The 12,522-nt window shown below is 46.5% G+C and overlaps 1 protein-coding gene across 2 annotated transcripts in view; it reads right to left on the bottom strand.

Moving 5' to 3' along the window:
• Positions 1–12,522, bottom strand: part of LOC143277887 (NADPH oxidase 5-like) — an 81,329-nt gene that overhangs the window by 49,112 nt on the left and 19,695 nt on the right. For both annotated transcript variants that reach the window (XM_076582839.1, XM_076582840.1), the window contains 2 exons: positions 7,556–7,851; positions 5,875–5,917 (listed from right to left, as the gene is read on the bottom strand). In XM_076582839.1, coding sequence (XP_076438954.1) covers positions 5,875–5,917; positions 7,556–7,851 — 339 coding nt within the window. The remainder of the gene's footprint in view (positions 1–5,874; positions 5,918–7,555; positions 7,852–12,522) is intronic.

Below are 12,522 nucleotides of genomic sequence, written 5' to 3'. Positions count from 1 at the left end.
AGTATCCATGTATGGAATAACGGCATCCCTCACAAGGGATTCCAGAGTCTTGCATGCGATGCAAGTGAGACTGACTGGTCGGTAGTTGCATGGTTCAGATCTAGACTCTTTCCTGAAAAATGGCTGTAACATCAGCTTTTTTTTCAATCTTTGGAAACAACTCATGATTCTTATGACTTGTTGTATAGCAATGACAGACTTCTCGTGAATACATGGTATCCTGCCAGTGAAAATATCTGAACATTTCTCAAGAGGAAATTCTGTAACGAGAGGGGTGTTTTTCACTGTTCCGAGAAGACATCTACTTTGCATTGTCAACAATGTCAGTAACGCGATTTATTGTTCAATGATTTCTTGTCACGTATCTGTGTACAAGGAAAAGTAGGCGCGCGCGGGCGCGCCCACGCACGAACACACACACACACACACACACACACACACACACACACACACACACACACACACACACACACACACACACACATCAAAGACACAAGGTGTACAGAAGCAGAGAAGGGAGGGAACTGGAGAGTGCCGTGTAGTGAAGATATGCGGACTAGCTGGGATTATCTCCCTTCCCTGGGCCAACCACACCCCTGTCGCGTTTGTTCAGCAGATTACCACTGTGTAAACTGAAACTGCAGACAGGGGGCGAGAGAGGGTGGGGAGGAAGAGACAGAGGGGCTGAGACAGAGACAGAGGGGCTGAGACAGAGACAGAGGGGCTGAGACAGAGACAGAGGGACTGAGACAGAGACAGAGACAGAGGGACTGAGACAGAGACAGAGACAGAGGGGCTGAGACAGAGACAGAGGGGCTGAGACAGAGACAGAGGGGCTGAGACAGAGACAGACAGAGACAGAGGGGCTGAGACAGAGACAGAGGGGCTGAGACAGAGACAGACAGAGACAGAGGGGCTGAGACAGAGACAGAGACAGAGGGACTGAGACAGAGACAGAGACAGAGGGACTGAGACAGAGCCAGAGACAGAGGGACTGAGACAGAGACAGACAGAGACAGAGGGGCTGAGACAGAGCCAGAGACAGAGGGACTGAGACAGAGACAGAACGACAGAGGGACAGAGACAGAACGACAGAGGGACAGAGACAGAGGGACTGAGACAGAGACAGAGGGGCTGAGACAGAGACAGAGGGGCTGAGACAGAGACAGACAGAGACAGAGGGGCTGAGACAGAGACAGACAGAGACAGAGGGGCTGAGACAGAGACAGAGGGGCTGAGACAGAGACAGACAGAGACAGAGGGGCTGAGACAGAGACAGAGGGGCTGAGACAGAGACAGACAGAGACAGAGGGGCTGAGACAGAGACAGACAGAGACAGAGGGGCTGAGACAGAGACAGAGGGGCTGAGACAGAGACAGAGGGGCTGAGACAGAGACAGAGACAGAGGGGCTGAGACAGAGACAGAGGGGCTGAGACAGAGACAGAGGGGCTGAGACAGAGACAGAGACAGAGGGGCTGAGACAGAGACAGAGGGGCTGAGACAGAGACAGAACGACAGAGGCGGAGAAGAAAGAGCGAGCGAGAAGAAGAAGAAGAAGAAGAGAGAGAGAGGAGTAAAAGGGAGGCGTACGAAGAGAGATAGAGAGATTCAGAGAGAAAGAGGGAGAGAAGAGAGAGACTGATAGAGACATAGAGAGACTGATTGGAACACACACACACACACACACGCACACACACACACACACACACACACACACACACACACACACACACGCACACATACACACACATACATTGAGAGACTGATAGACAGAGATAGAGAGAAAGGGGAGAGGGAGGGAGAAAGAGGGGAAGAGAGAAAGAGAGAGATGGAGACAGACAGACAGAGACTGAGAGAGAGGAGGGAGGGAGGGAGAGAGAGAGACAGAGAAACAGAGAGACTGAGAGAGAGAGAGAGAGAGAGGGGGGGGGGGTGAGGGAACGAACGAACGAATCTTTTTTATTGAGGGGAAAAAAAGGAATAAGCACAAATGGCTTGTTTTCATCCTGCCCTCAGGAAAAGAGAGAGAGACACACACACAGAGAGAGACAGACCGACAGACAGACAGAGAGACAGACAGAGACAGAGAGACAGACAGACCGACAGACAGACAGAGAGACAGAGAGAGAGACAGAGAGAAAGAGACAGTATGTGCTCTCGCTTGAATCAGCGTTAGTGTGCATGTATCTATGTACACGTGTGTGTTAGTGTGCATGTATCTATGTACACGTGTGTTAGTGTGCATTATCTATGTACACGTGTGTGTTAGTGTGCATGTATCTATGTACACGTGTGTGTTAGTGTGCATGTACCTATGTACACGTGTGTGTTAGTGTGCATGTATCTATGTACACGTGTGTGTTAGTGTGCATGTACCTATGTAAACGTGTGTGTTAGTGTGCATGTATCTATGTACACGTGTGTGTTAGTGTGCATGTACCTATGTACACGTGTGTGTTAGTGTGCATGTATCTATGTACACGTGTGTGTTAGTGTGCATGTACCTATGTACACGTGTGTGTTAGTGTGCATGTATCTATGTACACGTGTGTGTTAGTGTGCATGTATCTATGTACACGTGTGTGTTAGTGTGAATTATCTATGTACACGTGTGTGTTAGTGTGCATTATCTATGTACACGTGTGTGTTAGTGTGCATGTGTATCTATGTACACGTGTGTGTTAGTGTGCATTATCTATGTACACGTGTGTGTTAGTGTGCATTATCTATGTACACGTGTGTGTTAGTGTGCATGTATCTATGTACACGTGTGTGTTAGTGTGCATGTATCTATGTACACGTGTGTGTTAGTGTGCATGTATCTATGTACACGTGTGTGTTAGTGTGCATTATCTATGTACACGTGTGTGTTAGTGTGCATGTACCTATGTAAACGTGTGTGTTAGTGTGCATGTATCTATGTACACGTGTGTGTTAGTGTGCATGTACCTATGTACACGTGTGTGTTAGTGTGCATGTATCTATGTACACGTGTGTGTTAGTGTGCATGTACCTATGTACACGTGTGTGTTAGTGTGCATGTACCTATGTACACGTGTGTGTTAGTGTGCATGTATCTATGTACACGTGTGTGTTAGTGTGCATTATCTATGTACACGTGTGTGTTAGTGTGCATGTATCTATGAACACGTGTGTGTTAGTGTGCATGTATCTATGTACACGTGTGTGTTAGTGTGCATGTATCTATGTACACGTGTGTGTTAGTGTGCATGTGTATCTATGTACACGTGTGTGTTAATGTGCATTATCTATGTACACGTGTGTGTTAGTGTGCATGTATCTATGTACACGTGTGTGTTAGTGTGCATGTATCTATGTACACGTGTGTGTTAGTGTGCATGTGTATCTATGTACACGTGTGTGTTAGTGTGCATGTATCTATGTACACGTGTGTTAGTGTGCATGTGTATCTATGTACACGTGTGTGTTAGTGTGCATGTACCTATGTACACGTGTGTGTTAGTGTGCATGTACCTATGTACACGTGTGTGTTAGTGTGCATGTATCTATGTACACGTGTGTGTTAGTGTGCATTATCTATGTACACGTGTGTGTTAGTGTGCATGTATCTATGAACACGTGTGTGTTAGTGTGCATTATCTATGTACACGTGTGTGTTAGTGTGCATTATCTATGTACACGTGTGTGTTAGTGTGCATTATCTATGTACACGTGTGTGTTAGTGTGCATGTGTATCTATGTACACGTGTGTGTTAATGTGCATTATCTATGTACACGTGTGTGTTAGTGTGCATGTATCTATGTACACGTGTGTGTTAGTGTGCATGTATCTATGTACACGTGTGTGTTAGTGTGCATGTGTATCTATGTACACGTGTGTGTTAGTGTGCATTATCTATGTACACGTGTGTGTTAGTGTGCATGTATCTATGTACACGTGTGTGTTAGTGTGCATGTATCTATGTACACGTGTGTGCTAGTGTGCATTATCTATGTACACGTGTGTGTTAGTGTGCATGTATCTATGTACACGTGTGTGTTAGTGTGCATGTATCTATGTACACGTGTGTGTTAGTATGTGTATCTATGTAGAAGTGTTCGTGCACATTGAGAGTGTGTGTGTATCCTTATATATAATATGATGTGTGTGTGTGTGTGTGTGTGTGTGTGTGTGTGTGTGTGTGTGTGTGTGTGTGTGTGTGTGCTTTATGTGCGTGTGTGAGCGTGTGTACGTGCTTGTGAGCAAGGATATTCAAAATTTTCCAGGGAATTTTTCACCAAAACTTCTTGTGTTGCGCCGGCCCTAGTTTCTGGCGTCCTGCATTGTGCATTAAGTTTGGTGAATACAACAGCAGCAGGTGGTGCTTGTAGGCTGCCGTCACACGGAAAGTGCAACCTTTCTTCACGGCACTCAGTTTATGGGCAGGACATGTAAAGAACTGAGCAGGGGGCCAGTGTGTCTGTACTGACAACTGACACTGTCTGTTGTGTGATCTGGGTATATTCTTGTTTCCGTCACACACACACACACACACACACACACACACACACACACACACACACACACACACACACACACACACACACACACACTTGATTCTGCAATTCCTAAAAACCTGCATTCCTCCATCTTTTGACCCCTTTCAGTTTCCCCGCAGAGCCAACAGCATTTTTGTCAGTTACGGACACATTTCTAAGACAGATTTCACACCCCTACACAGGACTGGTGTGTGTGTCAACACCTTCACCCTCACCCCTTTGTGAACTGGTGTGTGTGTCAACACCCTCACCCTCACCCCTTTGTGAACTGGTGTGTGTGTCAACACCCTCACCCTCACCCCTTTGTGAACTGGTGTGTGTGTCAACACCATCACCCCTTGTGAACTGGTGTGTGTGTCAACACCCACCATCCCCCCTTGTGAACTGGTGTGTGTGTCAACACCCCCCCTTTGTGAACTGGTGTGTGTGTCAACACCCCCCCCCTTTGTGAACTGGTGTGTGTGTGTCAACACCACCACCCTTTGTGAACTGGTGTGTGTGTCAACACCATCCCCCCTTGTGAACTGGTGTGTGTGTCAACACCATCCCCCCTTGTGAACTGGTGTGTGTGATAACACCATCCCCCCTGTGAACTGGTGTGTGTGTCAACACCATCCCCCCTTGTGAACTGGTGTGTGTGTCAACACCATCCCCCCTTGTGAACTGGTGTGTGTGTCAACACCATCCCCCCTTGTGAACTGGTGTGTGTGTCAACACCATCACCCCTTGTGAACTGGTGTGTGTGTCAACACCATCCCCCCTTGTGAACTGGTGTGTGTGTCAACACCCTCACCCTCACCCCTTGTGAACTGGTGTGTGTGTCAACACCATCCCCCCTTGTGAACTGGTGTGTGTGTCAACACCATCCCCCCTTGTGAACTGGTGTGTGTGTCAACACCATCCCCCCTTGTGAACTGGTGTGTGTGTCAACACCATCCCCCCTTGTGAACTGGTGTGTGTCAACACCATCCCCCCTGTGAACTGGTGTGTGTGTCAACACCATCCCCCTGTGAACTGGTGTGTGTGTCAACACCATCCCCCTGTGAACTGGTGTGTGTGTCAACACCATCCCCCTGTGAACTGGTGTGTGTGTCAACACCATCCCCCTGTGAACTGGTGTGTGTGTCAACACCATCCCCCTGTGAACTGGTGTGTGTGTCAACACCATCCCCCTGTGAACTGGTGTGTGTGTCAACACCATCCCCCTGTGAACTGGTGTGTGTGTCAACACCATCCCCCCTTGTGAACTGGTGTGTGTGTCAACACCATCCCCCTGTGAACTGGTGTGTGTGTCAACACCATCCCCCTTGTGAACTGGTGTGTGTGTCAACACCATCCCCCTGTGAACTGACCTGTTGCTTTTGGCTCCTCCCGCGTTCACGGCCTTGTCATCCTCTGTCAGAACAGATCACGTCGTGCACATCATCATCATCGTCATCGTCATCGTCATCATCATCACAACAGACCACATGGTCACAACATGCACGTCATAATCATCATTATCAGCAGCAGCAGCATCACACCTTTGGTATTGATGGATAAGGTGTTTTGGGTAGATATGTTGGAAGAAGTGTATGACACGTTAGTAGTAGTAATAGTAGTAGTAGTATCAGTAGTAGCAGCAGCAGTGTTAGTTTATCAAGGAGGCGTCACTGCGTTCGGACAAATCGATGTAGGCTATATTACATAATTATGCGATGCAGGTGCCTGGCCAGCATCATATTCCACCGCCTTAGGTCTTGAGTGAATACATATCTATCTGTGTCGCTGTCAGGGTGGATTTCATCCACAGAATATCGGAACAGTACAACACTGATGTTGTTGCCATGGGTTCTTTTTCAGTGCGCAAAGTGCGTGTTGCACACGGAACCTCGGTTGGTCGTCTCATCCAAATGACTAGACACTCAGTTTGATCCTCCTGTCAAACTTGGGACAGAGGACGAGACCGGAATTCGAACCCAGACCTCATGGACACTGTCGGCAGGTGATTGCCTGGACCATACTGCTTCACTCCTCCAAATAACAGCAGCAGCAGCAGCAACAGTAGTAGTAGTAGTAGTTGTGGTAGTAGTAGCAGTTATTGTAAGACTAACTGTAAAAACACCATCACCATCATTATCGTCATCGTCTTCTTCTTCTTCTTTTTTTTTTTTTTTAAATTATTAATGCTGTTGTTGTTGATTTTATAACTTTTATAAGTAGTAGTAATAGTAGTAGTATCATCATCATTATTATTATCATCATTATTGTTATTATCACTACTATCATCACCATCATCATCATCATTATTATTGTTGTTGTTGTTATTATCATTACTATTGCTATCATCAGTATCATCATCATCATTACTACTAATAATACTACTATCATCCCCATACTCCTCATCATCATAATCATAATCATTATTATTAGTATTACTACTACCACCGCCGCCACCATCGTCATCCTCCTCCTCCTCATCATCATCATCATCATCAAAAAATCATTATCATTAGTATTACTACCACCACCACCACCACCACCACCACCATCCTCCTCATCATCATTATCATCATCATTACTACTACTAATACTACTATCATCATCATCATCATCATCATTACTACTACTAATACTACTATCATCATCATCATCATCATCATCATCATTATCATCATCATTACTACTACTAATACTACTATCATCCTCATTATCATCCTCATTATCATCATTATCATCATCATCATCATCATCATCATCATTATCATCATTACTACCACTAATACTACTGCCATCCTCATTATCATCATCATTATCATCATCATTACTACCACTAATACTACTGCCATCCTCATTATCATCATCATAATCATTATCATTAGTATGACTACTACCACCACCACCATCCTGATCATCATCATCATCATCCTCATCATCTTCACCATCATCATCCTCATCATCTTCACCATCACCATCCTCATCCTCATCATCCTCATCATCTTCACCACCACCATCCTCATCCTCTTCACCTCATCATGGACGCCGTGCACTCACCCCTGGACAAGGACGCAGAGGGAGGCTTGGAGCCGACGTCCTGATGGATCGAGACGTCCTGCCCATTCTGCATGCCGGAGGCCGAGGACAGGTCCTCAGCAGCCAGTGTCAGGGCCGTCTCCCTGCGTCCTTCAGCCGCCACTCCCTGCAGGTTCTTGAAGCCCACGATCTCGATCTTGGAGTGCGGGTCGTCGTGGAAAGCCTTGTTCAGTCTGCCTTGTGGGACCGCCATGATGGCTGACTGGGGATCCACTGGGTCGTCCACTTCGCCACCCCGGGTAGCTGTCAGGCTGGGTCTGGTGTGTGACAGTGAAAAGAGCTGGTTGTGTGGTGTGTGACAGTGAAAAGAGCTGGTTGTGTGGTGTGTGACAGTGAAAAGAGCTGGTTGTCTGGTGTGTGACAGTGAAAAGAGCTGGTTGTGTGACAGTGAAAAGAGCTGGTTGTCTGGTGTGTGACAGTGAAAAGAGCTGGTTGTCTGGTGTGTGACAATGAAAAGAGCTGGTTGTGTGACAGTGAAAAGAGCTGGTTGTGTGGTGTGTGACAATGAAAAGAGCTGGTTGTGTGGTGTGTGACAGTGAAAAGAGCTGGTTGTGTGGTGTGTGACAATGAAAAGAGCTGGTTGTGTGGTGTGTGACAGTGAAAAGAGCTGGTTGTGTGGTGTGTGACAGTGAAAAGAGCTGGTTGTGTGGTGTGTGACAGTGAAAAGAGCTGGTTGTGTGGTGTGTGACAGTGAAAAGAGCTGGTTGTGTGGTGTGTGACAGTGAAAAGAGCTGGTTGTGTGACAGTGAAAAGAGCTGGTTGTGTGACAGTGAAAAGAGCTGGTTGTCTGGTGTGTGACAGTGAAAAGAGCTGGTTGTCTGGTGTGTGACAATGAAAAGAGCTGGTTGTGTGACAGTGAAAAGAGCTGGTTGTGTGGTGTGTGACAATGAAAAGAGCTGGTTGTGTGGTGTGTGACAGTGAAAAGAGCTGGTTGTGTGGTGTGTGACAGTGAAAAGAGCTGGTTGTGTGGTGTGTGACGGTGAAAAGAGCTGGTTGTGTGAAAGTGAAGAGCTGATAAACAGTGTCATTACCGTGATAAGCAGTGTCATTACTGTGATAAACAGTGTCATTGCAGTGATAAGCAGTGTCCTTGCCGTGATAAGCAGTGTCATTACCGTGATAAGCAGTGTCCTTGCCGTGATAAGCAGTGTCCTTACCGTGATAAGCAGTGTCATTACCGTGATAAGCAGTGTCCTTACCGTGATAAACAGTGTCCTTGCCGTGATAAGCAGTGTCATTACTGTGATAAACAGTGTCATTGCAGTGATAAGCAGTGTCATTACCGTGATAAGCAGTGTCCTTGCCGTGATAAGCAGTGTCCTTACCGTGATAAGCAGTGTCATTACCGTGATAAGCAGTGTCCTTGCCGTGATAAGCAGTGTCCTTGCCGTGATAAGCAGTGTCATTACTGTGATAAGCAGTGTCATTACCGTGATAAGCAGTGTCGTTGCCGTGATAAGCAGTGTCGTTGCCGTGATAAGCAGTGTCATTACCGTGATAAACAGTGTCGTTGCCATGATAAGCAGTGTCATTACTGTGATAAACAGTGTCGTTGCCGTGATAAACAGTGTCGTGATAAGCAGTGTCATTACTGTGATAAACAGTGTCGTTGCCGTGATAAACAGTGTCGTGATAAGCAGTGTCATTACCGTGATAAGCAGTGTCATTACCGTGATAAACAGTGTCATTACCGTGATAAACAGTGTCGTTGCCGTGATAAACAGTGTCATTACCGTGATAAGCAGTGTCATTACCGTGATAAGCAGTGTCATTACCGTGATAAGCAGTGTCATTACCGTGATAAACAGACAATGATCGATGATTTATTAACATTTTCAATACACTGCCAGAGCCTAAAATCAAAGCTATTTAGGCAGTAACTGACCTGCATGCTTTTTGCTTTTTTTTTTTTAAAGAATCATTTTTACATGAACTAAATTTTAGATTGCCTGGAAATGAAAATAATGAAAAGAAAAATACAAAAGATCCGATACTGAAACATACATGTTAGTTCCTAAGTAAAGCAGACAGTGTCATTACCGTGATAAGAAGACAGTGTCATTGCCGTGATAAACAGTGTCATTACCGTGATAAGAAGACAGTGTCATTGCCGTGATAAACAGTGTCATTACCATGATAAACATTACCGTGATAAACAGACAGTGTCATTACTGTGATAAACAGACAGTGTCATTGCCGTGATAAACAGTGTCATTACCGTGATAAACAGTGTCATTACCGTGATAAGCAGACAGTGTCATTACCGTGATAAACAGTGTCATTACCATGATAAACAATGTCATTACTATGATAAACAGTGTCATTACCATAATAAACATTACCGTGATAAACAGACAGTGTCATTACTGTGATAAACAGACAGTGTCATTGCCGTGATAAACAGTGTCATTACCGTGATAAACAGTGTCATTGCCGTGATAAACAGTGTCATTACCATAATAAGCAGAGTGTCACTACCGTGATAAACAGACAGTGTCATTACCATAATAAGCAGAGTGTCATTGCCGTGATAAACAGACAGTGTCACTACCGTGATAAACAGACAGTGTCACTACCGTGATAAACAGACAGTGTCATTACCATAATAAGCAGAGTGTCATTGCCGTGATAAACAGACAGTGTCATTACCATAATAAGCAGAGTGTCATTACCGTGATAAACAGACAGTGTCACTACCGTGATAAACAGTCAGTGTCATTACCGTGATAAACAAAAGTTTGACTGGAAAATCAAACTGAGCGTGTAGTCATTCGGATGAGACGACAAACCGAGGTCCCGTGTGCAACACGCACTTGGCGCACTGAAAAAGAACCCAAGGCAACGAGAGTGTTGTCCTCTGTCAAAATTCTGTGGAAAACAATCACTCTGATAGGCACTTAAATATGATTACATACATGCACTCAAGGCCTGACTTAGCGCGTTGGGTTATGATGCTGGTCAAGCGTCTGCCTAGCAGATGTAGTGCAACGTTTATGGATTTGTCCGAACGCAGTGACGCCTCCTTGAGAAACTGACACTCACACTCAGCCCCAGCCAGTTGCTGACAGCAGCTGGCCGAGAATTGTACGCACGGCATTTTTCGCTTTCCCACCATGTATGCCGACGGTGAGTGTTCACACTAGCCACCAGCCGTCTCCAGCCAGCAACAGATTTTGGATTTGTGGCGTGTACACAATGATACGAGACGGAACTGCAGTGATATGCTTGCAGTGTGAATCCACCAATAATATTCGGTGGTTGTTTTTCGTCTGGACAGCACCTTACTGTGTCAGGCTGACAGCAACTGACTGTGTCTGACTGAAGTGTGTTGCTGTGTCAAGCTGACGGCAACTGGCTGTGTATGACTGAAGTGTATTGCTGTGTCAGACTGAGGGCAACTGGCTGTGTATGACTGAAGTGTATTGCTGTGTCAGACTGACGGCAACTGGCTGTGTGTGACTGAAGTGTATTGCTGTGTCAGACTGACGGCAACTGGCTGTGTCTAACTGAAATGTGTTGCTGTGGCTGTGTATGACTGAAGTGTGTTGCCGTGTCAAGCTGACGGCAACTGACTGTGTCTGACTGAAGTGTGTTGCTGTGTCAGGCTGACGGCAACTGGCTGTGTGTGACTGAAGTGTGTTGCTGTGTCAGGCTGTGTGACTGAAGTGTGTCGCTGTGTCAGGCTGACGGCAACTGGCTGTGTGTGACTGAAGTGTGTTGCTGTGTCAGGCTGTGTGACTGAAGTGTGTTGCTGTGTCAGGCTGACGGTAACTGGCTGTGTGTGACTGAAATGTGTTGCTGCGTCAGGCTGACGGCAACTGGCTGGGCTTAGTGTGACCGCAGCCTTACTGTAACGATTTTCCTATCTGTTCCAATCCGGGCCGGCTATTAGACATTATTTCACAATGAAACGGAAATAACGTGCGTTATGACAGCTGGCGAAGACAACAGGTTGCACGCTGGGACTGTGCTGTACCGGATATTGACTGTCACTGCATGTCAGGGAGTTTGCACCTGCATGACAGGGTTGCACGTGCGGCCTGAGCAACGTGAAGTATGCCTCGCGATCAGAGCTATGGCAATATCGGCTCCTGCGACGTGCATGTCCTGATCCTGATCCTGATCCTGACCCTGATCCTGATCCTGACCCTGATCCTGATCCTGAGAACCTTCCTACCCTGTTTGATAGCTGTGTCCCACCGTGACCATAGCAACAGCAGGGGAGGCAACTGCTCTCCCGACTGTCTTGTCTAGAATTTGATCATAGTGGGGAGTGTCTCCTCGCCCAAGTTACATCCCCACTCTCTCGGCCAAGAGGGTTTAGGACAGTCGGTGTTGTGATGGTTCCCAAAGGCCAACTTGCCCCCTCCCCCCTTCCCCCACCCTCCACCAGCTGCAGCACTTCCAATCTTGCCTCCTCGTTTGAGAGTCATAGTCCTTCACAAAGGTTACAGTAAAAGGTTAAAGAGACCACAGCATGTCAAGCTGACGGGACAGTTATTTCCTGTCCAAGTGGCTAAAGGTAAAGGTAACAGAAACAATAGCATGTTACAGCTGACGTGACAGTTATTTCCTGTCCAAGTGGCTAAAGCTAAAGGTAACAGAAACAATAGCATGTTACAGCTGACGGGACAGTTATTTCCTGTCCAAGTGGCTAAAGGTAAGGGTAACAGAAACAATAGCATGTTACAGCTGACGGGACAGTTATTTCCTGTCCAAGTGGCTAAAAGGTAAAGGCAGAGGCAACCACAGCTTGTTACAGCTGTCGGGACAGTGAATTCAGATCCACTGTGGCTGAGGTTCGGCACTGGCAGGCGGGGCCAAGTCCTCTCCTTGTCCCATCCCGAGGTGACAGCTGGGTGGAGTGAGGACAAACCGGGTGAAGCACCTTACCCAAGGACACAACACCAGGTCTAAACGGGATGAAG

The sequence above is a fragment of the Babylonia areolata genome, chromosome 35, assembly GCF_041734735.1.
Source record: "Babylonia areolata isolate BAREFJ2019XMU chromosome 35, ASM4173473v1, whole genome shotgun sequence".
NCBI lineage: Eukaryota > Metazoa > Mollusca > Gastropoda > Neogastropoda > Buccinidae > Babylonia > Babylonia areolata.
Note: the sequence above shows the minus strand (reverse complement) of the source record. Positions and strands in the feature narration are given on the sequence as shown.